At 35.5% G+C, this 26,444-nt stretch overlaps 1 protein-coding gene across 4 annotated transcripts in view; it reads right to left on the reverse strand.

Annotated features, from left to right (window-relative positions):
* Nucleotides 1–225: 225 nt before the first annotated feature.
* VCAN (versican) overlaps nt 226–26,444 on the reverse strand; it is a 112,131-nt gene continuing 85,912 nt past the window's right edge. For all 4 annotated transcript variants that reach the window (XM_032276719.1, XM_032276703.1, XM_032276711.1 and 1 more), the window contains 3 exons: nt 9,592–9,736; nt 2,391–2,573; nt 226–2,243 (listed from right to left, as the gene is read on the reverse strand). In XM_032276719.1, the coding sequence (XP_032132610.1) occupies nt 2,116–2,243; nt 2,391–2,573; nt 9,592–9,736 (456 nt within the window). In that variant the 3' untranslated portion in view covers nt 226–2,115. The remainder of the gene's footprint in view (nt 2,244–2,390; nt 2,574–9,591; nt 9,737–26,444) is intronic.

Consider the following 26,444-nt stretch of genomic DNA (forward strand, 5'->3'; position numbering starts at 1 on the left):
TATATAAAATTTTATATATATATATAAAATCAAAGAAATGATTTTATATATATATATATAAAATTTTATATATATATATATATATATATAAAATCATTTCTTTGCTTGCCACAAAATCATTTCATCCAGGCTAGCAGCTTGCTCTCCATGATGGAACCAGAATGTGAAAATGTTGGTGCACATTGGGATTTAGAGTTGTAAATAACCAGACCAGTCACAGTGTAGTAAAAGAAGGATTTTAGGTTTCTTTGGTGAAACAAAAGCAGATATAAAAAGTTACAAAGATTTTAGATTTTCATTCACAAAAAAAGTCATTCACATTTTACACTATACACGTTATGATATAAATACAGGAAAGTATTATGTGCATTGTAATGAGAAAGGAAAAATAGAAACCTAATAGATCAACACAGTGTTATTCTGTGCTCTAGAATACCTAAAGGTGGATAACATTTAATGCAACAATCAAGGGAACCTGCTTAAATATACTGTATATGATTGTAGCCACAGTCATTCCTTCTAAGCCAAAGGAGGTTTCATAAAAAAGAATCAATGTTGAGACAATCCCTGTGTGCCCTTTTCTACTTTTCTATTTGCATTTTATTTTTTGTCTACTCTTCCTCAAGCTGCTCTAACTGAAATTAGGGAAAGAGTCTTACTTTCCATTACAGGTTTTTCTTTAAACATTAAATTAAGTGGATAAGGATTCAAAGTCATCTTCAGCAGTCACTTTATTCAAATAAAGGGGAGAAAACAGCGGGAAGAGATGGGGAGAAATGTCAACACATACACTCCACCTAACAGGAAGAAATGCCCACACTATTTCTATATATTCGCTCCTTTCTTAGAATGGGCAAACACCATTTGCTAAAAGCTATATACTTTTTCACTCTTTTCATAATAAACACTTGATGCATTCTATCCATCACATTATTTAATCAGGGACAAAGTACCTACATTATATGATTCCAAATTGGGTGAGGAAAGTAAAAGGCTAACACGGAAAAACACCTAGCATACTATGTCCACTTTCAGGTCTTAGGGAAAATAACATCCAATAAATTAAATCAGTATGGCTTACTTCATTTATTTATGTATGCTTCACAGCTGCAGCATTCATACATGAACATTCAAAACTTTATAAAAAGATTAAAATGGTTATATATACAAAATTTCTTTTTCCTTTTTTTCTTTTTCTTTCTTTTTTTTTTTTTTTTTTTTTTTTGCATGTGTGTTGTTTTAACAATCCCCCACCCTCCAGAACCCCAGGTCTAGATCCATATGAAATGCATTGATTGGTAACTTTACGAGTTAGTGTTATGAAAGCCGTTAAAAAGTAGACCTGGTTGAGTTAATTATTAGCACTTTGACCCCTAAAAATGTTCCTGGTTACAGAAAAGTCCTCCATTCAGGCCTTTCTTGTAAGTGAAGAAAAAAGAATGCAGCAAAGAAGAGTTCCACATTGGAGTTCCTAGTTCCATCAGGATCCCATTCACAGCCTTTAGCATCACGTAGAAGCAAACTGCACCTATGGCTGAGATGGGTGCAATGACCTACAAGATTTTGTGTTTTCTAGCTGTCCAGGAAAAGCCATCTTCAGTCTTGCTGACAGTCAAAGAGCAAGTGAAACCATTTCCAGCCTAAACAAACTACATAAAAGCAGCCAAACCAATGATTAAAGACCTCTAAAGCTCCATAATCATAATTAAATATGCCCAAACTCATTGTGACTTTTTATTTTATATACAGGATTAAAATCAACATTAAATCATCTTATTTACATGGCCATCGGTGCTGAAATTGAGTGTTTTAAATAGTTCAGTAGGCTGGTATATATTATGAAATGGTCTGCACTGGAGGCAAATAGAAAACTAAAGAAATTAGATAGGCTGGAAATGCTTACTTTCTGCTCTCATTTTCTTTCATTTTGTCTGCTGTCTTTTTGAATGCCAATACTTTCATTTAAAATGTTTTGGGAGCACGGCAACCCAAAATGACTGAACGGTGGTCCAAAAATCCAAACCAACTGATAATACTTCTCGAGGTGATAGGAAAGGCACAGGAAGTTAGGACTTTGGCTGAAATGATGAAAACACATGTTCGCCATTTTAGGGATCAGCGCCTCGACTCCTGCCACCTCCGGCTCCAACGATGATCATGTTTGGATGTATTTACTGAATTGTCCTTTGCTGATGAGGAAGTTTTAAAGTATTTCATAGAATAAGTCCTTTGGTATGCAGATGCTACATGGAAGGAGAAAGAAAGAAAAAAAGAAAACACAACAATATTACTTGCTCCATACCCTAAACTGCCGATACCACAGCCGTAAAATGAGGATGTCTAGTAGTTGTTATAGCACGGTAGTCCATTCTTTCTAAAGGACCACTTACGGTTCATGCAGGTAATTTTAGGTATAGCCCATCTTCCATTTCCTAGGCACCGGATAGTTGGAAGGTGGCGTTGAATGAAACCTTCTTTGCAGTGATATCTAATCAGGGAGTTGATTTCATAACGAGGTTTCATCTTTCCAAAGGTCTTGGCATTTTCTACAACAGGGGGCTGGCCGCAAGCAACTGAAGGAAAGCAAATTGGGTTATTTTCAAATAATCTAAGTATATCAACTAGTATGAGTCTCTTATTTTTCTCTTTCTCTTTTACCAAAGTAAGCACCTTCATTACAGGTAATCTTTTAGAATTAAGAATATAAAATTTTTCAAGAAAAAATTTAATATTGAAGCAGACTCTAGGCTTACTTTGAATCTTATTTTATGCCATCTTGAATTTTGTTTTATTAAACAACCGTAGGGCTAAATGGTCATACATTTGTCTACCTCTCTGGCAGGGCCACTTTTCTGACAAAAATTCCAAATTAAAAAGCATATTGTCTTCATCACCATCCCTAAATTTCTGTTTGCTAGTTACCTTCACTTGGGACAATAATGAATTTAACAATTAACTATTACTATTACCTCCTTATAAAAACTTACAATCTACAATAACATCATAGTTTTGAAATATGGATGAAGACTCCCAAATATCTTTGGAGTTCTTTTATGAACCAAAAAACAAATATCTTTTGGTTCTTTTATGTTTATTTGCTCTTTTTTGTTTTCTATAGTGGGACAAGAAAAAGGGGCCATAATATTTATGCTTGAGTTTTGTAAATACCTTAATGAATATAAATTTAAACCCTTGAGACAGGTAAATGAGAGTAAAGCTTAGAATTCTTAACCATCATTTTAAATTTACAATGAAAAGTTGTAAATATCAACAAACTTAGCAGTAATAGAAGTAACAAAAAAAGAAGTAGAAGTAAAAGAAATATCTTGATTTTAAAATTCAAAAGCTTGGAAAATTGATTTAATTAAATTTAAATTTGTATTAACATAGTTTTAGGCAACATTAGTACCCTTATTTTTAATGATATACTTTAAAAATCAACTTTGATTAAATTATTGTATTTCACTCTATATCTTTAATAAAAATGTAACTTAAATATAATTTTCCCTAAGTGGAATTTTCTATTGTTTAAGAATTCTGACACCACAGGCCCATAAAAACATGTCACATTCTCTTATGAAATAATGCAAATATTCACTGGGAAAATGATTACCAGAAACCTTGGTACCAAATATTTGGATGTCAACATCCTAATATTAAAAGTTTACAATTATTAAATTTATTTACATATTCAGAAGACTATTTACAACTATATTCTTTTGTAATGACAAATTTGGGTTTAACTTAAATGTTTGGTTCTTCTAGTTCACTTCTGCTTGACCTTAATCTGGATACTGATATACTTTTTTTCAACTTTTAAGTTCAGCGGTAAATGTGCAGTTTTGTTACATAGCTAAACTCATGTCACAGGCGTTTGTTGTACAGATTATATTGTCACTAATAGGTACTAAGCCTAGTACCCAATAGTAACTTTTTCTAATCCTCTCTCTCCTCCCACCCTCCACTCTCAAGTAGGCCCCAGTGTCTGTTGTTCCCCTCTCTGTGTCCTTGTGTTCTCATTGTTTAGTTCCCACTTATAAGTGAGAACGTTCAGTATTTGGTTTTCTGTTCCTGTGTTATTTTGCTAAGGATAATAACCTCCAGTTCCATTCATGTTCCTGCAAAGGACATGATCTCATTCCTTTTTATGGCTGCATAATATTCCATGGTGCACTTTTTTTTTTTTAATTGTAACGTGGAAAGCCTATATTAGGGCCCACATACTAGTAAGTATCAGATGAAATAAGACCAAAGTGATACAGAAGGTTAAAAATCTTAATTTTATAATTCAATATACTTGATTTGGTGCTATGCTAACAAATTAGAAGTCATTTTTTTAAATAATTTTGAGGAAATAATTGTATAGCTTTCTTCTAAAACTATCTATATATGAAGACTTATTAAAAAGCTAAAATAATTCAGTGAGCAGGGCATTGACAAGGTTAGGAAAATAGACCAGAAACAGATTTACACACATATGCTTGATATTTGAAAGCAGCAACATGGCAGAGCAGAGGGAAAATGTAGTCTTTTCATTGGAACACTTGTATATTCATATGGAAAAATAAATAAATTTGATTCTGAACTTAGAGAATACATTAAAAATCACTTCTAGATGGTTGAAATATATAACTACAGAAGGCAAAACTATAAAACATTTAGAAAATACAGAATATCTTTATGACTTTAGTGTCAACCAAAATTAAGGCTGTTGAGGCAGAAATAATTTGATAAAGGTTTACTGGAAGCCAAATCCAAGGATCTACCACCACAAAGTTGGTCATATTCCAGAATCTGCTACAGGTTGGAAGGCTTTTATGGGGAAGTTCAGAAGGGAAGGCAACTCCTTAGACCCGAGTTGTCATTTTCATTGAAGGGTACAATACAGAGGTTATAATCATTGGCTACAAATTATAAAATACAAGCTAAAATGCTCTATGTGCAGAAACAATCAGCAAAACTTCATGATTCAGAAACAAATCAGTGTTTTTCCAGTGTCAGTAGGCTACATATTAATCAGTATGTCAACAGTTTGAGGAATTCATGATAAGATTTGAGGGACTCACGATAGGATTGTTTACTCAGGGACAGGATGTAAGCCATGAATCATAAGACCTCCCCGGGCAGATTAATTTTGAAGCCTGCCAATGTGACCTGTAGATTATCAGTAGGTAAAGATTTCTTAAAACACAAAAAAGATTAGATCATAAAGGGAAAAAAAATCAATAAAATTAAGAATTCTGTTCATCAAAAAATATCATAGGGTAAAGGTAAAGACAAGCTACAAACTGGGAGAAGATATTTGCCACATATAAAATTGTCAAGGGATTAGTAACCAGAATATAAAAAGAACTCCCACAAATTAGTATGTATAAAATTATAAGTAAACAATTTTCAAAAATAACCAAAAGATATTAACTGAAGCTTTACAAAAGTAGAGCGTCAAGTGATTGATAAATATATGAAAAGATATTGAGAGAGATGTATCAAAAAAAATGTGAATTAAGTCACAAGAGATTACATTTTATACCCACCAGATTGGCAAAAATTTCAAAGTCCAATAGTGCCAAGTGTTGGAGAAGATGTAGAGCACCAGGATCTATCACAGATTGTTGGTGGGAGTGAAAATTGGTACCACTACTTTGGAAAAAAATTTGGCTTTTTAAAGCAGATTGTATGGTACATATCCTATGACTCAGCAACTTCACTCCTGGAAATATATCCTACAGAAACTCACAAAAGTTGACCAAGAACAAGTTCAAGAACGCTCAGAGAAACATTGTTTATAAAAGCAAAAACACTGAATATAACTGATGTGTCCACTGACAGGAGAATTGATAAATAAAATAGTCATACAGGAAATACAATACAGCAACAAAAACAAAGAACATGCCACTACATGCATCAACATGAATAAATCTCACAAACATAATGCTGAACAATAAAAGAGCAAAGCACAGAATATATACAGTATGATTCCACTTATTTAAAGTTCAAAAAAATGTACAAAACTAGATAATTTATTGTTTAGTAATACAAGTATATATCATAATAAAAAAGGGAAAAGCAAGGGAATTAAGCCATTATTTCTGGTGGAAGTTGACAAGTAAATCCTGTGGGACTGGGAGGATCCTACAGGATACTCACAGATGTATGGGTAGTATGCACTGAGGTGTTCTTTTAAAAAATATGCCTTTTGTGTATAATCCTTTACAAGTATTTAATAGTCAATTAAAAGGAGAACTACTTAGGTCTGTAGGCTTAAAATATCTAAAAGGAACAAAGGGTATCTATTACAAAAGCTTATAAACATGTATAAAATTCCCCAGAGTACTGATTATCAAAGAATTGACTGCACAAATATAATAATCAGCCAGTACGGAGATAAAATATAAAAATAGGGCTTTTTTCTTCTTTTTTAATGAGGTAGAACCAATATTTTATAAAACTTGTTCTCCATTGAGAAATGTAAACAATCATGCTGTTTTTGTGAATCCTTTTTGGTATAGGGTAACGGTTCTCAACCTGGGACAATATGCCTCTTCTGGAGACATTTGGCAATGTCTAGGGACATTTTTGCTTTTTACAATGCAGAGCGGATGTAAAGGTACTACTGATATGTAGTACAGAAAGGGCAGGAATTATGCTAAACATGCTTTAAGGCCCAGGATAGCCTCTCAAAATAAAGAATTATCTGACCAAAAATGTCAATAGCTCTGTTGAGAAACCCTGCTATAGGAAAAAATAAAATAGGAAATGTAAGAGTGTTCAGATCATAAAATGAAAAGTATGACTCCAGGGACCATCTGGAGACAAAAGAAGGCAAACGTGACATTTGGATAGAGATGAACAATTTATTAAAGATTTCTACACTGGGAAAAGAAAATCAGAAAATACTTAATTTGCTATTTTTATTAATCCCATTGCAGAGGTGTTAAAGTAAGGCATATAGTCGGGAAACCTTCTCATGTAGAAAAAGTATTGAGAAGACATTCTACCTTGGGTGAGAAAATAGCAGAGTAAGGTACTCATTGCTAACAGCTACTTCCATATGAGGCTAGGGCTTTGTGGATGTTAGTGTTCTCTTTCTTCTAATGGAATTTCTCATTATTGGGGTTTAAATCTTCCTAAAATGTTTACAGTGTGATTTTTAGTTTTATTATTTTTGTATTCAAAGACGAATCAAACAGGTTTATATTTTACATTTGTAATTTGTACTCTTATTTGGTGGGGGGGGAAGTCTGGGTCTAGAAACTAAATAAATATTCATGTGATAACACCATTATTCATTGCAAATAGGTTAAAATTTTTTTACAGAATTTCTATTTGTTTAGGGTGAAAGTCTGTACAGCATGCTTTAGAAACTGGCCAATAATAAACACACCTTTTTAAAAAATCGTTTTAAAAATATTTTCTGTTTAAAGTTAACTAAACAATTCTCATAAAATTTACATTACACGTGTTCTTATTTTACCCTGTAAATATTCAACTATAGATGTAAGGATGGCATTTGAGTTCCATAGTTTGTAAGCATGAAATAACTTCTAAGGGAATGATTAAAAAACTCAAATGCCTACAGACACCAGGCAGTTAGCAAAAACGAGTGCCAATTATAAACTCCAAAGACACAATCTCAAAAGTCATAATCCCAAATTTTGAAATTCCTAAAGACCAAAGTCCCTAGAGGCTAAAATCTCTAACATCTAAAGTCCCCAAAATCATAATCCTGAAATATTAAAATCTCAAAGTTGAAATCCTTAAAGCCAAATTCTAGGGAAGGGATTAGAGCATTCTTGGTTGTACGCAGGATAGTTACATCATGTTAGGAGGAATTATTATATTACCTTGTTATTGTTTTTATTTGGGAATTTAAATATGGTTTAACAAGATGCATATGGGTGCCAAGTTGTAAGGGGTAGGCTTGTACACTGAATTGTAGGTGTCAACATGACTGGATTAAGGAATACCTAGAAACCTAGTGGAACATTGTTTGGGGCATGTCAGAGGGTATTTCTAGAGAAGATTAATGTGTCAACATGAGTGGATGAGGTGGTGAAGATCTGCCCTCATTGTTGTGGGCAGCATCCAATCAGCCAGGAGCCCAGAGGGAACAGATACAGAAGGAACGCTGATATCTCTGTGAGAGCTGGGACAGAATCCTACCATCTTAGACATCAGAACTCCAGCCTTTGGATTCCAAGACTTACACATCAGAGGCCCCCCCAGGTCTTGAGGCTTTCAGTCTCAGACTGAGAGTTACACTACTGGCTTCAGCTTCCCTGGTTCTCAACATAAAAATGTAGAAACTTCCTCAATAAATGAAGAGATGTTCTTTCGTACCTCTCATTTATGAAAGATAAAATATATCGAGATCTCGGCGCTTTGGGTGACTGAATATGCAGTGGTAACCCATCTCAGTTTTTGATCAATCTTGTGAAAATATTTCTGTTGTCCATCATGGTATTTCAGATGACCACAGTTATAGATCTTGTGCACACAATTGCAAGCAGAATGATGTGCATTCATACATTTTGGTTTTTCCCCAGCTGCCATTACACATGAGTGCTTATGCTTGAAAATATGTGTTTTTTAATTGTCTATTTTATTGTCTAAAGTGGCTTATGAAGCATCCTCTCGTTTTTATACATTTCTCTAATAAACCTTCATTTAAAAATGTAAATAAATGTCTTTAAATTTTTTTCTCTTTAAAATAAATGTCTTTAAAATTTGTTTTTTTCCAGAATTATATTTTCGGGATTTTAATTTTTTGGGATTTCAACATTTAGAATTATGGCATTTGGGATTGTGTCTTTCAGGACTGGGGCACAGACTCATATAAAACAAAGAAAGGTCTCAATGAGGACTGCAATAAATGGAGATTGCAGCCCCAACCCAGGGAGGGCAGTGGATCGCAGCTCTAGTACTTCAAACCACTAACACACTGTTGACAACTATTTTATTTTGTAATGTTCTACTTATCAGAATAAAAAAAAAAAGTCTGGCCGGGCGCAGTGGCTCACGCCTGTAATCCCAGCACTTTGGGAGGCCGAAGCGGGCGGATCACGAAGTCAAGAGATCGAGACCATTCTCACCATGGTGAAACCCCGTCTCTACTAAAAATACAAAAATTAGCCGGGTGTGGTGGCACGCGCCTGTAGTCCCAGCTACTCGGGAGGCTGAGGCGGAAGAATCGCTTGAACCCAGGAGGTGGGGGTTGCAGTGAGCCAAGATTGCGCCACTGCACTCCAGTCTGGAGACAGAGCAAGACTCTGTCTCAAAAAAAAAAAAAAAAAAAAAAAAAAGGTCTATTGGCCTTTGGGCTCGCAGTTGTTCTTAAAGATATTACCAGGCAGCATTCCTATATCAATGCCACATTGTTATCTCAAGGACCTGAAATCTAAGGTGAGAACACTGCTGAAAACAAACTTTTCAATTGCATTGGAAGAGTGAAATATTCCAGAGCAATGTGAGATAACATACATTGACATATCCATTTTGTGTCTCAAACAAGGAATTTGAGACACAAATTGCTGAATTATCTTATAATTGAAATGAAGATTAAGTACACATTATTAACAGGGTAATCATTACCTGTTCCTTTCTTGCATGTATAGGTGAGATGGTAATTGCAGGGAACATCATTCCACTGGCCATTCTCATGCCAAATGATTACAACACAGTCTTCTCCAGCAGAAAAAAAACTGTCTGGCTGGTTGGGCCTCCAATTCTCATATTGCTGTAAAAATGGAGGGAGAAGGTAACTACTTGCTAGTCAAAGAGTAACATAAGTGCAATGACAGTATACTATCACAACCTGATTGGAATAGACTTAACAATTTCTGTGGTTTCATATAGCTGAAATTATTCCGGTGGTAAACAAAGACTGTTAAACTGTGAGTAAAAAATATATGTGTCTCAAAGTCTTTAATCAACAAATATCTATTATTTGGCGATAAGATATCATTGAGAAATTTTGGTCTAGTTATTCTAGATTTCTTAATATATAATCAACCCTCAATTTAAGAAATGTTATCATATGATTATTAATTCAATAAAATTAATGGAAGAAATAGAGAAAAAATAACCTCATTAATCACTGTTTTCTTCCACCACTTATGTGCACATATGAATTCATATCATTGTGATAATAGTTCAATCAAATTTTCAGCCTGTATTTTCTCTTCTTTACTACTATAAAGTACCTTTGTCTCATTTATTGTAATTGCTTTTTACCCAAATTCATCTATTTGGTTAAAAAAGTTGAGATAGTTGCAATATTTATTTCTTTGTATGTATCTGATATACCTATGCTGATCATTTTAAATACAACCTTTCAGAGCCAGTTTGTTTTAGATGTGATTCTTATTTGCACTATACAGTTGAATTGTACTTTGTGATTTAATATATGATTTGTTTTCTTTTAATAGAAACATTTATGACATTTATGCATATTGATATAAAGATACACCTTCAAAAAAAATCTTACTACAGATCTTTTGTGTGTAATGTATGCTGAGATCATTGAAGATGATTTCATGGGTTTAACATTTCTCTGCTGGTTACCTTTATATACACATGTATATATACATTTATAAGTATATATAATTATATGTCTTACTCTGAGCAATATACAATTGGAAATATCTTTTGCCTTCCATCATATGTATCATTTACTTAGCATCTATAATAGATGAAGCCCTTTTCTAGGTACTTGATATGCATTATCTCTTAACACAATCCAGCACAATAGGAAATTATTTGGGTCTTAGAGATGTTAAGCACCCAGGACTCTCTGGTTTAGGTTCATTTCCTTGGTACTTAAAATATTGCCTCCCTGGCAACAATAATTATATAAAAAACATAGTCGCTGTGCCTATTCAAGAATAACAAACTTTGACAAGATGAAAATAATATTGGACTATAAATAAGAGGCCAGCTTCCTAGTCTTGGGTCCTCTTAACTAGAATGTGGTATGAGACAAGTTTGTTTTGTCCATCATCTTTCCGGGTCAATTTGAGCATCACTTTCCCGCCATGCTTTGTCTACTCTCATGCTTTATCACATCTAGCATGACAACATTAGTGGTGACAAACTTCCAAAATGTGCTAGAAATACAGATTTAGATTTATGTGACAATGGATAATATGATGGTCTTTTCTGGGCATACAGATCTGTTAGTCTTTCCTTGAAATAAGTTTAAAATAAGTTTATGGCTTGAGACAATGAGTTAAAGAGAAAGTCAGAGAAGAAAGTGTATATAAGATTTAAGGCCCTTGTTCTCAATTCAGAGCATCAGTACATCAAAAAAGGGGTGGGGGTGGTCCAGCTACTCTACTACCTACTTACTCCCTATAATACCATGACTATTTTTATGTCTTTTAAAATATATAATATGTCTGACCCATTTTACTCTATTTACCAAAGCACTATACTTAGCTATTTGCAGTGCTTTCAATACCAAATGTTTCTTTTGTGTTTTAAATCTTTAATATTGGGTATAATAAAAGCTTCAAAAGGTATCCTCCTACCTATGAAATTGAGATTTGTATACCAATAAACTCTAGTTAAAAACAAAAAAGGTATAATTCGTACACTAGAGGATGTCTATAACTTTTCTTCTCAGAAAAATGGGTTTTCAAAATTTTTAAATATGGTTTAAAAAAAACTTAGATCTTTGAAAAAATAATTTGTGAAACGACCTCAAGTTTGAGAACCTTCTACTTTTCTTTCAGTCTCTTACCTTTAAAGCCCTCCTCAATCCTGCCAAAATTAAGATATGAGACAAGAGATCACTGCTATATAAAAAAAGCCTTTGAAGAGTGAAAAACTTGCAAAAAGAACCAAGAGACACTTAAGGAAGTTGTGTGTTTTTTTGCCAAATACAGCTTGAAGGATGGTTTTATTTCTTGGGGGAAAACCTAATCCAGAAATAAGGCAAATTTAAATCCAACTCGTAGTCTAAACGGCCCCGCTGTGTTACTCTCCAAATGGGCCTGGAAAATATGCTCAGGGGACCATACTCTCTACCGTACTTCTTGACTGGTAGGTCTCCAGGAACTGACGTTGGCTCTGAACTGGGTTTCTCATTATTTCCCTATTTTCCTTTTGTCTGCTCACTTGCCTTATCATCCCTCACCCTCAACTCACTAAGCCTCCTTTTTAAATGTTTGATAATCTCCTTTAATAGATAATCAACAAAGCAGAGATATGTCATGTTCTGCCCGTTGCTGATACAGAACTAAGTTGTTTTTAATCAATGAGTTAAAGTAGGATAAAAATTAAAAGCCAAAGAACAGAAATCCATTAAAAGAAACAATAATCTATCTTTAGTACTCTCTGTGGTCAAAGATTCCAGAGTTTCCTAAATATTAAATTTGGATTTTGGAGCATAATATTTTCTAGCTTACTTTCTAATTAGTCTCATAGGAAACCAGTAATGTCCTCAAAGGTGAAAATTTTCCCAACATCCTAATACTAGGGGTACACTGTGCAATACTCCCTCATTCTTTGTCCTTACCTACAGTGTGCCATCTCCCTTTCTTGATTTCTTTTTCTTCATAACATTCATCATATTCTAACATCCTATATAATGTACTTATTTGTTGCATTTTTTTTCTCCCTAGTAGAATGTAAACTCATTGAGGACAGGGCTTTCGTTTATTTTGCTCACTGCTGTAACCTCAGTGCCAGAAACTACGGTACATACTTATGTTGTTTAATAAACAGTTTTTGATATTTAGAAATAATGAGCCACAGAGGGTATTTCATTATTCCCAACCCACACAATCCCTAATCAAAGATCCTGCTTGCTGCTAGCAAATATTACAGACAAAGCTAATGAAAGTTAATAACCTTTCTAGAAAAACAGTTAGCAATGCATATTAGGAGCCTCAAAAAGTTACTGCTTTTGGACCCCCAAATTCCACTTCTAAAATTCTGTACTAAAAATAATCAGAGATGTGAATGACATTTTATATGAGATACCATGCTTATTAGCAGTAAAGGGAAAACAATTTATAGAGTGAACATATGTTCAATAAATTATTAATAGCCAGACAAATAGAACATTATATCACCAGTTAACATTTTCTTTGAAGAATAAATGAAGAAATGGGAGATAGTAAAAGAAATGTTAAATTATGTTACAATGATCCAAATTTTACTTACATTCTGTATAAGTAAACACAAGACACACACACATACCTATACCCATACACAGCTGTATCACCCATACACAGCTGTATCACACAGATACAGCTGTGTATGGGTATGTGTATGTGTGTATGTCTTGTGTTTACTTCATTTCTTCATTTATTCTTCAAATACACAGCTGTGTATAGGTATACGTATGTGTGTGCTTGTGTTCGCGCGCGCGCGTGCGCGTGTATAAAAGACCAAAGCGAATGCAGTAAAATCTTCCAGAGTTTATGTCTGAGTGATATGAACTTTTCCAAGTTCTCCACGGTGAGCATTATTTTTCTAATTGCTAAAAATAAACTTTATAAAATGATATGTGTATTTCTCACAAAAAATACAAATTTCTTAGCCCATTTCAAGTTACTAAAGTCACTTGATTGCCTTGTATTTTGCAGCTGACACTTCCTCCTGATCTGAACAATAGCCATCTCATTTTCAAACTGAAATGAGATTCGGATTCCATGCCACTAAAATGATTCTCAGGGCTCAAACTGGCCAGATTCAGGCCTCTGGTAAAAGATTTAATTGTTTTGGGTGAGAATTACATTTGGCTTGCAGCAATGACTTAAAGCAGTGTTCCTGTTGTTGCTTGGCAGAGCTGTGGTTTAATGGTGCAGGACCAAATTTTAGCTCTGTGGTTTTTACAAGAATGTCTGATACCCACAGGCATGTCACACTATTACCTCATATCTGATCGTTCCATTGTGCAGATTTATCTTGGCTAGGATGTTTTGATTTTGCTTCATGTTATTGCCAAACTGACTTAGCAAAGAAAACTCAAGTTTTCTGAACAACTTTCTTTGTGTCCTTCTGAATTCTTTATAGCCTTATTTAAATTAACATTACTTACAGGGACAGAGTATAAAAAAATAAATATTTAACTTTAGCTTCAATAATGTACATTTCTTTTCACTAAAGTGTTAAGAAGAAATCCCTTCTCAGGGAATCAATTCTGAGTTCTAAGAATGTAAAAGATCTTCTTGTACAATATGGTGTCTTATACATACAGAAATATAGATTCCTAGAATTAGCAAAGGAAAACTCAGTATCTCCCATCTGGATTTCTTTGCTCTTCACTTGGAATGATGAGCAAACGTACTGAGTGATCTATCCTGGATCAACTCTCTACTAGAGCTGAATGTTCAAACTAAGAATTATTCCCAGAGCCAGCATGGGTTGGGGAAATTCATTTTAACCCCTTAGGTAAAAATAAATGCTGGTCATTCCCCTGCATGTTTGTCTGTCCCTCAGGGACTCAAGTTCCCCACTACACATCTCAAACTCTTGTTGCCTCCCCAGGGACAAGAATTAGATCACCACTATACCTGAAAGAGAACCCTAAAATTACTTTGCATTTTCACTCTCTTCTGACGGCAGAGGAAACTGTGACATAATCAAATAGTTGCCGGGCGAGGTGGCTCACGCCTGTAATCCCAGCACTTTGGGAGGCCAAGGCAGGCAGATCACAAGGTCAGGAGTTTGAGACCAGCCTGGCCAATGTAATGAAACCCCTTCTCTACTAAAAATACAAAAGCTTAGCTGGGCGTGGTGGTGGGCGCCTGTAATCCCAGCTATTTTGGGAGGCTGAGGCAGGAGAATTGCTTGAACCTGGGAGGCAGAGGTTGCAGTGAGCTGAGATCACACCATTGCACCCCAGCCTGGGCGACAGTGTGAGACTCAGTCAAAAAAAGAAAACATCAAATAGTTGATGTAGAGGAAAGCCAACTCAGATGTAAAATTTTCTTGCATTTTATTAAGAAATAATCATTTTATATCTAGCATATAATTGCTTAATGTGGTATAATATACGATAAAATCATTTCTTTTTAGAGTCCAATAAAATAACTAGCTCTCCGGGTCTGTAATAACATGCCAAAAAGGACAACCATTTCAATTAAGCTGGAATCAGTCACTTTTCAGTTATTGTTTTTCTTTCTTTTTCCCCCAATTGAATTAAAGCAAATCAGCTGCCAAAATAAAATGATTCAAAAAACCCTGGACAAAATCTAACAGCCAATAAATATGACTCTCACATGAAAATCATCTCCACAAACCAAAGAACTTATTGTGAACCAATCCCAACAGAGGGGGAAATCTCAGAGCAGACTGACATTATTCATCGAAGTCTATCAAACTCTAAATATTTTGATTATTTTGTTCCAAATAATCTGTATTGTCAAAAATTTATTTCTGTCTCACAATAACACAAAAGGGAAGACTCGTTCTGCAGGTCTTCTGCAGCGCACATAACTTCTGTGCATGCCAGCATCCTTAACCCTCAGAGAGTGACCTCATTCCACGTGTCTCAGAGGGATTTGACTATTTTTCTCGCTCAGAATGGTTAGAGAGCTATTTCTCTACCTCCCAGCTCTTTGCAACTCTCCAACTTAATTCACCATACCAGAAAAAAAAAAAAAAAAAAAAAAAAGATGATTGTGGGTGGGGAGTGGGGAGAGGTCTTTGCTTTTGAAAGTTACCAACAATCTACTAAATTCAGATGAGGTTTACATCTGTTCAAGGTGAATTTCTGACTACATAGTGTCTAGGAAGTCCGAACTGTCAGTCAGAGATACCAGATGATCTTTTATCTTTTAATATAGACACCAGATGACCATGATCGATGGCTTAAAATCTCAACAGATAACTAGCATCACAAGCATGAACAAAACAAGCTGATGATAAAAATATAATGTACACTAATTGACCTTTTCCTTATGCAGAGATGGATAACTGCCTTCTTGTAAAAGTTTAAAAAGCAGTTTTTCAGAAATAGGTAAGATTTAGAAATAAAACAGGAGTTGTTTTTTTTTTCTTCTTTGTATTAAAAAAGGAGTTGTCTTGGGTTCATCTTCAGTACTACTTTCAGTTAAATAAAGGAAACGAGACCATCCAGTACCAGTTACTGCTGTCACAGTCAAGTCCCAGCTGGCCCTTGCATGTCACATACAGAAGCAAATCCATCTATGAGCAAAAGACTAAGAATTTTTAAGAGCAATTGTTCTTATCAAAACCTGACTGATAACTAGTGCTTCTTCATCATACTCAACCCATTTCAAGTTCTTTTCACTGAGATTTCACAATTCCTTAACTTGGTCAAATAATTACAAAGACCAATCAATGAGCACTGGTTCTCTAGAAGAGTCAGACACTCTGTTTAGAATCTTTTCATTTCTTTTCCTCTCTACTGGCTCCTAAATCATACAATATAAACAAAAAGAACACAGAAATTTCATAGACACTAGAAAAAATTAAAGTTCATATTATTGTGAGTCATAAATTTGAGACTCTCTCTCTCCCTCTCTCTCTCTCTCTCTCTCTCACACACACACACACACACACACACACACACACACACACACACACACTACTTCTTGGCATTAAAGAAGTACCTAAGACCTAAGACTTGGGAATGCTTCTATTCACACACACCTGTGTAGCAGATTATTTCCTGCCGTAAATACAGTGGAGAACATCCAAAATGGTCAGCGGAGTAGACAGCAACACACTTCTTGCGATGGGGAAACTAAGCTGTCCAACAGATAGACTTGAGAGCTCACCAAGAGTTTTTACACACTAGCCAGTCACTGGGTACAGTTCAAATTTGTGCCTGGACCAAAAGTACAAATGATTTCATACTGTAGACCTTCAGGATCTCACGTATAACTCGAACTGAAAATCTTGAATCTGTAACTGCCAAGGGCCTACCTTCCAACCCTCTCTATATCTATTCACATATTATCTGTGATTTTTCAGCTTAGGTGCAGTCATCTTTTGTTCTTTAAAATTCACCATAATTTAGATTACATTAAATGACCAATTAAGGATTTTGCCAAGTACATCCCACTGGGACAAACAATTCTTGACATGTGTCCAGTCACTAGTCATTCATAACATATTATTTTAATTGTTGGGAGAATTTGCTGAGCTTCAAACTATAATTTGGAAGTTTTTTCTTGAACAATTTCATCACGGCTCTTCACTTACTCTGTTTTCCTCCAAACATCGCTAATTTAGCTCACAGTAAAAAAAAAAAAAAAAAAATCATTTAAAAAAACCCTGCAAAAGCCCTCTCGGTTCACTTCCCAAGGAAACTAGCCAAGGAAAACTTTCTGCAGGGTTCTACTGTTGTGTATAAAGTGAAAACACAGGACAGACAGGTCCTAATATTTGCCTTAGTTGCTAGGATTTTACTAAGCATTTGACTACATGTGTTAGCTTCATGCTGCATTTGAAAAACCCTCTCATTTCACGTTTAACTTTCAGGATTACAATATCATGCAATTTATACTAGAATTTAAAAACTACTCAAAGCTACAGGAACTTAATTTACAGATAGTATTAGTCCTGTGTATATCTGGGTGGAGTTCCGTAAATGGGGTTTTGAAACTCAAAATACGATACAACCACTAGGTGGTGATATATACCCATTCTTATATTAGGAATTAACAACTACATCACTTAACAGAACTTAGACTAACACCCCACATCCCCAAAATCATGATTATGTGCTCCATGTGGCAAAAAAATATATTAAAAGATTGTCTGGGATATGTTCTCTCGGTTTTGTGAGTGAAAACACAAAGAGAATACTTTGCAAGAAGACAGACCTCAGCGAATCGGTATTTGCCAACCTGATTGCAGCCTACTCTGTTGCAGGCCGTTGTATCTATAATCTGAATTTTCTGACTGAAATGTTCACCTTCAGTAGTTTATTCTTTTCCACTCTGTCTTTTAAAATTATCAGATGAATTACATCAAGGGTGAAATTGCATCAGAACCAAAGCCAAATGTGTCCCCTTAAAATCCTTACGAAAGGTCAGATGATAGATAAACACCTAAGCACACAAATGCAATGCCTGCAGTGTGAATCACAGTTAGTATGTTTTTAAGTGAAAATTTATCTAGATTATCTATGAAAACATGACACCTGCAGTCAAAGCTGACTTCTTTGTGCGCAAACTCTTTACATCACCTGCAGCCCGTATTGCCACTGCTGTACTCCCATAGCTACAAAATTCAATCCAAATACACTGGATGCCAAGGGCAAGCAGATAACCACCGAAGTATAAAAGCAAATTCCAAATAGAAAACACTCTCCCAAGAGGACAGGTACCTGTTTGAAACACGCACACGCTGATAAGAAACCATCTTTTCATTAAATAACAAACAGAATAACCACTTGGGGTTAGCCCCAGCCTTTCAGAACACAGGTCAAATGGTTATCTGAAAAGAGGCTCTGAGGACTCCTTATTACAGAAATCAAAACATTTGGTAACTTTAAAATGACTTTTTATCCCTACATGTCTGGCCTACACAATAGGCATTTGTTTGCAGTCCAGAGGGGGGACCGGTGCGTTTAACTTTGTCTCGTTTGTTAGGGGCAAATGACTTCCCTGTGAGGTAAAGAGAAACCCTCTTCTGATCCTTGTACTTGCTTAAGGTTAGTCTACTCTGGGTCCTTATTTATTTATGTTTTAAGGGAGGTTATGGTTTTGCTGCTGTCTTTTAGTTGAACGGGGTAATTCGCTGACCGACAACTGAAAAGAAAAGAGCAGCTTTGTTTTAAAGGAGAAAGAGACGTTTGTTTTGGTGTCACTACCCTACGCTGGCAGCCTGGAGTTGGATCCTACAAACATGAATATGCTGAAGGGAAGAAAAACTAACTTGGGGTCTCCTGATAGTTGTTAAAGTGGCAATATGCCCATTATTTTCCTAGCTGGCAAACCTCTATGCGGGAAAGACAATCTGGCCGGCTCTTGAGAACAGCACTAATCTTGTGTAATAGTGTGAGCTCACTGCCCTACAAAGCAGTAATTATCAACAGCATTTTCTGAAGGATGTGAGTTACTCAAACTATGAGACCACTGTGAGAGAGGGGGCCTCAGGCAGAGGCCCCCAGAGCAACTTGCATTTAATCCATAGAATGAATGGTGCCAGTAGTCTCCTTTACCCCAAGCTTGTTTGCACAGGTCTTCAGTCACGAAGTGCTAACCATCCAAATGTACGGAGAGACTGCCAAAACTCATTCAAACCTTTTTTTCTTTTAGCCTTTTCCACGGTTATGCATTGCCCTAAACTAATTAACAATTAGATTTAAATACCTCCATCTGATTTAAAAGTTGCATGGGACACTGTTGGAAAAGCATCTGTGAGATGCTACTGCACTAAATCTTCTTTTCTTATTTTTTATAACAATCTTGTCAATTATAAAACGATTTTCCAGCAGCGAGTCAATATTGTTCTTCTGGCTGTTCAACCCACCACTAGTTATCTGAACTTAAAGACAAAGCGGAGGGTAGGGTTGTGTTTTAGAACTAATCTATGACTCATAATTGCTCACATTTAGAATCAGAAGAATCAGTTCTTGATTCCAAATCAAATTAAACTACAGCGCAAGTCAAAATTTTCATTAAAAACTCAGTAGTCTTTTGCAGAAAGGAATCTGAGAATTCTCCCACTCACGAGATAATGTGTTAAGGGATGAGAAAAGAGCATATGTTTTCCTTGGCGTTTGGGTTAATATAATAAAGCCTGTGAAGTTTAACATAATTAAATTAATGTTGATATGCAGTGTGACTTGTTCACAGAGAAATGGTATTTGACTTCAGAACTAATGCCACGCCACAGCTGTCACACATCCATCTGCAAATGTTGTACAGAAAGTCTTCTAAGATCTTCAGGTAGGAAAAGGAAAACTCAAAGTTTTGATATGGGGCTTCAGTTTTGCATTGTTTTTCTGCCAAATCATGTGAAATCCTTTCAAATGAGCAGAAACCTACAAACAAGCTTAGAAAGCACTGGAATTAGTTAATACTCCGTATTCTCTTTTCAATGCCCAAGACATTCGGGAGAGGAAGGGGAATAGGAACCCTCGTGTTTATGAAAGGGTAATAATGATACATTGCTGCAGATAAAGAAGAATGGTTTATGGTCTGTGATTTGTTACTCTTTTTTTTTCTGCCTCTTTTAAGTGTCTCTTCCTGGGCTAAGGGCTATTTCTTTATTGTTTCTACCTTTTTCAAAGCCGACTTTTCTCACAATAGTTTGCTTGACAGACTGGTGTGTTTATTTGTGAAAGAAGAAGGGGCTGCTGGATTTAGAGTCAAATCCACACATCTGGCCATTCTTCTGCATCAACTCTAATCAGTTGGTGAAAGGGAACAAGTGGGTGTTGGAAATTGTAGGTGTGTCAAGTTGCCGAAGCCAAACTATGCTCACCAAAATGAAAAACAAAATGCAAAATTGAGTTATCTTCCAGAAATATTTTTAAGAAGAATTTAAGTAATGAAGGTTAATTGTAGAATTAATTGCACTACTTGTCCTATCAATTAGGTTTTTTTTTTTTTTTTTTTTTAGTTTATATCATAATTCATAGCAAGATGAGTTGGTTAGAGCTAGAAAATAAGATATTTATGGATCTGTGGTTTAGTAATTGTTCTAGAGCTTCTTGACCAGCTTCGGACAAATGCAGAAGAGAGAAAGCCTCTCTGTTTTCTCTCAGCAGCAGAATGGAAAGTGAGCAGAAGGAAGTTGTGACAAGTTTCCAGGAAGCAGGAAAGCCAGCAACCTGGTGGGGGGCGACATTTGAGTCCTGACAACATACAGATGACAGAAATTAAAAAAGTGAAGGGGATGCAGAGAATGTTTTTAAAATGTTTAGCAACAAAATCAGGGCTTTTTCTGCAGAACAAACTAAATCTTCCAAAAGTGCCTCAATATTTTAAAAATGGAACGGCATTGTCAGTTTTATTCAGTCCTCAACCTCTACACATGGCCATCTAAGGTGATGGTTCCCTTTAAAGTAACTGCATCTGATCCACTGAAGAAGCCAGTGTCCAGTGGGAAGGGGTCAGCATTGATGGTGCTGGAGGAATCACTGAAGAAATGCGAGCAAGGAGCAGTGTGGAGCCCAGAGAATTCCCTTGTGAGAATCTTACTCCAGAGGGTCCAAGAGAGACGACAGCAATATGACAGCTTTAAATCTCTGAGTTCCACAGTTTGATTTTAAACCACTTGTTGGGGAGGTTTATCGGACAGAACCGTATGATGAAGGCATGTAAGAGTTTCTGATAGCTCCTTAATTGGGCTGTCCCATAGACACTATAGTCTTTAGTTGAAAACAATGTTTTTTGAAAATCATTTTGCCAGGAAGTATATTGATAACGTTCCCTGCCTGTCTGGTTTTCTCTGCACTTGAATAAACAGCCTCAGATAGTGGATTTACAAATGAAGCCCTATCTTACCTTAGGCAACCAAACCATCCTAAGCCAAAGCATCTACAAAAAGTAAAATGGGCTGATAACATTTAGGAGTGATATTTTCTTTTGTTTGTTTCACTCCATTTTGGATATAATTTATAAGGTTTTTAAAACTCATTTTTATTCAGAAAGTATACCTACTGAATATGTGCCTATGTGGAAAAAAAGTTCTCCTCCAAAGTTCTGAGTAATTGTTGGTTTCTTAAAATTTCACGGAAAACAAGCCCTGATGTAACTCAAACCTGCAGGGGTGGCAGAGTCTGAAAATTTACTTTCCATTTTTAATTTCCAAAGTTTATTGCAAAGGTGTTTCTAGGACAACCATGGACAAAATTATTCTCATTTGTAGTAAAAACACTTGTTTTCCTTTGGGCCGATACTTTTCTAAGATGCATTATGTTCTGCTATATACTTCTATTTTTAAGGAACATCTTTTTTTTTTTTTTTCTTTTCACCATAAAACCCATCTATTATGTTTTGATGTTTTTCATACTGGTACAATTTTAAATAAAATCTTTAATTTAGGTAAACAAGAAATGTCACAAGAAATGTCAAACAGAGATTCAGCTGAAAGACATAATGTGTTCATTTCAGGATTCAAAAGATAAGAGTTGGCTGAGCAATGTGTGTATACTAATTATCACTTGTTTATTCAAACATTTATTAAATATCTATTCTATGTCAACTACTCTGCTAGGTGCTGAAAAAATAGAGACGAAGGTTAATTCCTATCTCAGAAGGATCAGTGTCAGGAAGTCAGTTTTACAGGGGCCTGAGTTCGGATGGGAAGAGGGAAAGAAGGACGTGGGAGCACAGAAGAGGGGCCCATAGTCATACCCTGCAAGGAAGCCTTCCTGGAAGGAGACCCTTGGCTCTGCAGGGTATTTGACTCTTTGTGCGATGAAATTAGGATAAGACATGAGAACGTGCTAAACGCTAGGGCCAGTATTGGCAAAGCCCCCCAGGAGTAAGAAGTCATGGCTTATTCCAGTAACTGAGAGTATTTTTGAGATGCTGTAGCTTTAGGAAGTGGCAGGCAGGGGGGAATAGCTTTGTCTGCCATACTAATAATTAAAACTTTATACCGAAGGCAATGAGCAGACACCGAAGAATTTTAAGGGAGTAATAAGAGTTCATAGCCAGCGAAGGAAAAGGTCAGGGGCACTGGAAAACAGATCTGAAGAAAAACACTCTGACTAGTCATTCATTTAACAGTTGGTTAAAGAAAAAAGTTAAAAGTCAGCTAATAGTATATAAGCTAGATAAGAACAGTTTGTTTAAGTTCACCAGCTTTAATGTATATTTAACTTGGGTAGTTTAACTGAGTGTCTTTGAAGATATTACTTGGGTGACAAGCAAAGCAATTCATTAGTGAAGTTATTTGTTAGGGTTTCCAATAAAGCAGTAGGTGCATTTTGCTACAGAGAACAACAGTCAAGTTAACAATAGTCAAGTTAAAGAATAACTGGGTTAGGAGAAAGCCAAGTGACAAAGTAAAAACTGAAATGCATTAAAAGAAAATAATCTTAATATAAATCACAAGGGTAAGCCTAGGCACAATTTTATTCATGAATTCACTTTTGTGAAATTTACTGGGCAAACACCTCAAATAAAAAAGGTAATAGATTTTTAAAATAAAACAGACTTAAGAATTTGACATTTTATGAATGATATCAATATCCTATTATAGAGGCCAGTAATGTCGAATGAATCCATTAGAATTTCAAGAATAAGGGCAATTTAGATACCTTGGTCAAACAACATCATTAATTTAGTATATTAGTTGAATTAGTCTAGCTGCATAGCATAATCATATTAAATATGATACATTTATACTGTAAGCTTATTGAAAGCCAAATTTAATTATTTCAGTAAAAGGGATCATTGAAATTGAGACCTAATATAAACTTGTCTGTTCTTACTGGATTGTAAGACTAACTATCAAAAGATAGTTTAAGGTAAATAGAAAAGGTTCTTTTTGTTTTAATACTGTTCTACTGCCCAAGATGGAGAGGCTCTAATAAATCTTTCAAAGAGAAAATGGAGGGAAAGAGGGTGTGGAAGAGGAGAGAAATCACTCCAAAACATAAACAAAACTCTTAAAACTGCACACAGTCAAATTAACACCATTCCAAGTATAAGCAGATACTGCTTCCCCCGATGAAGACTTCACTGTTAGGGATATTTTCAAAAGCAAAAACCTTGGGGTAAACAGTGAAACAAAGGAGAAGGATTTCATTCAAAGGCCTCCACACATATGGAACCCGTTAAGGGGATGGTGACTGCAGAAAAAACTACAAACGAGTTTAAGGGACACCTAGGCTGCGTCAGAGAGGAAAAGGATAGAGGAAAGGGTGGTTACAAAGGCAAGAAAGTGGGCAGGAGATCAGTGGAACGCGAGGGAGGCAGGCTCCGGGACAGATGGTCTGTTCTCTTCCAGAATGTTCAAAGTGAAGGGACACTCCTTAACACACTTTTATTTTACACAAAGAGTGAATTAAGAAGAAACCAAGGGTCTGTCAGAGCTCTTTTCTGGATTTACTTGTGTCATTTCTTTGATAAACTTTGCTTTTTAATGCATTTCATCATGCGTCTTCAAAGTAAGGCCCTCAGTGCATTCTCCATAATCCTTATGTTTCAAGTCAAAGTGCCGACTAATTAACAGTAAGGTTCTTGTTTATGTTGTATAGTTATCTGTGTCAGCTCATGTTATCTTCCTCTGGAAGCTTCTGAGGAAAATCAATATTTCTTTTTTGACAAGGTGCAATGCTCACTAATTTACCATGTTTAGGACCATTCTAGACTATGGAAATGGTCATTGTTATTTCTTTCAGAGTATTTGTGTACTTACATTAAAAATTAATAGACACAGACAAAAACTAGCTGAGTTGCCTTGCTTTGGTATAGAGAAATAATGGCATGTGATGAGTCAAGTTCACCTGCATGGCACTTGGCAGAAAAGAGAAATTTCCTAAGATAGTCTACAGAATCCACACAGCTGCCAGATACAGGCCGATATAAAGTCTCTTTAACCAAACACAGAGGAATAAAGGATAACACTTTATCTCAGACACCATGAGAAGTAAAAAGCAGGGAAAACAATTACTTCTTTGAAGAGGTAAACTGCTAAAGGAGAGACCAGAATAAACGTCTAGTAACACACATACATGCTAAGAATAAAAACACATACATCAAATCTACGTAACCAATGACAGATTAGAAATAGATGGGGCTTGGTTCAGTCAGGTCAGTGTGTAGGAAAAACAGATTTTTCATACACTCCACCTGGCCAAATGCAGCTATTCTCGGCTCAGGGCTGGAAGATACAGGAACCCAGACAATAGGTACACTTTGAGCTAAGTCATGGCCTGCATCTGTAAGGCACACATAAGCAGTAACTAGATAGAAATGACCAGCTGAGTCCTGGGCATGCCAGCTTCTGTATACATGATGGGGGCTCACAAAACCCCGCACTTTTCACTGGGCTATAAATAAGGGAAATTTGTGGAAGGCAGACTTAATTGTGGCCCACCTAAAACCCAATTTATTCCATAAGAATGAAGTACACATTTAGCAAACTCATTACATGCATATACTGTATGATATGCATTAACAAAATTATAAAAAACAGTTTATCTATAATATATAGAAATAATCCTCTTAATCATATGTTCACTTAGAAATTAAATTAATAAGAACAAAATTATCTGCAATTAAAATGAATGTAATATAAGGATTCATGCCGTACCAATTGCTATTAATCTAATGGACCAATATTATCCCCCTAAGTACAGCAAAATGAAAACATAAAGAGGCAACAAATGTGGATACACATCCAATCATCCATCCAGGACAATTATTAATAGAAGAAAATGAGCCTACTGATTCTAAGGTTGTGGTTCCTATAGCTCACTGGGAACATATTTTAAGAACAACCTGTTTTCCCTATTTTTTTCACATCTTGCCAAAGAACCTACATATGAACTTGAATGACCAACACTGAAACAGTGCTGATTAAACATAAACAGTGGTGACAGAGAAATTCAGGTCTTATTTGGGGTTGCTCAAAGCAAAAAATGTAATAAGGGATACAGTCTTTTTAAAGCCAAGGAGATACCAGTCAGAAGAAACTGTGGCTTTGGAGACAGGCCTAAGTTCAAATTCTGGCTTCATCCGTTAACAGCTTTGTGATTCCGGGCAAATAGCACAACCTAACTGACCTTCCCTTTCTTTACCTGTAAAACAGGTGAAGGAAAACCCAATGCCTCTCTTAAAAGCCATTGTAGGGACTAAACACATGCAAGTGCTTAATGCAGTGGCTGACACGTAGACAAAGTGAGTAGTGTGTCCACAAGAACACGGAGAAGCTTCGCTTAAGACAGAACTTCCAAAAGCAGAGACTACTTTGGCATCTATTCTAGAATAAACCTTATATTTTGTAAAACTCATTAAATCCAAACAAGCAGCAGATAATAAATGAAACTGAAGTATTACCTAAGTAATTCACACACAAAAAGGCCTTTAGAGTTATTTTCAATGTTTTACTTATTTTCTAATTTAGAATTTAATTTACACTTACTCTCTAGCCCAGTGGAAAACTTTGCATTTCAGAATTACCTGTGGAACGCTGAGAAAATACAGCAGATAGAGGTTTTGCCATAATGAACGTGGGAGAAGGCCTAACACCAGTTTTTCCTTACATATTCCAGGTGATTCTAATGAACAGCCAGCACTGAGTACCACTAGTATAGCCAATCACATTTGAACACTTTCTAAAAGAATTAGATTCATTTGAGTTTAGTAGGAGTGACTCAAAACAGCTTCACCCGTTCTAAGAACCTATTACAGCTTACTCAAAGTTGTGGCCAGTATTTCCAAGTCACTTATTTCTTCAAAAAAAATAGAAAAAAAAAAAGTTGAAATGTGTAATTAGTCAGCAGAGATTCAAAAGACAACATCAACAATCTTCTTTAAGATAAAAAAAAATGA

Source organism: Sapajus apella, unplaced genomic scaffold, assembly GCF_009761245.1.
Source record: "Sapajus apella isolate SASKATOON/1434 unplaced genomic scaffold, GSC_monkey_1.0 scaffold1, whole genome shotgun sequence".
NCBI lineage: Eukaryota > Metazoa > Chordata > Mammalia > Primates > Cebidae > Sapajus > Sapajus apella.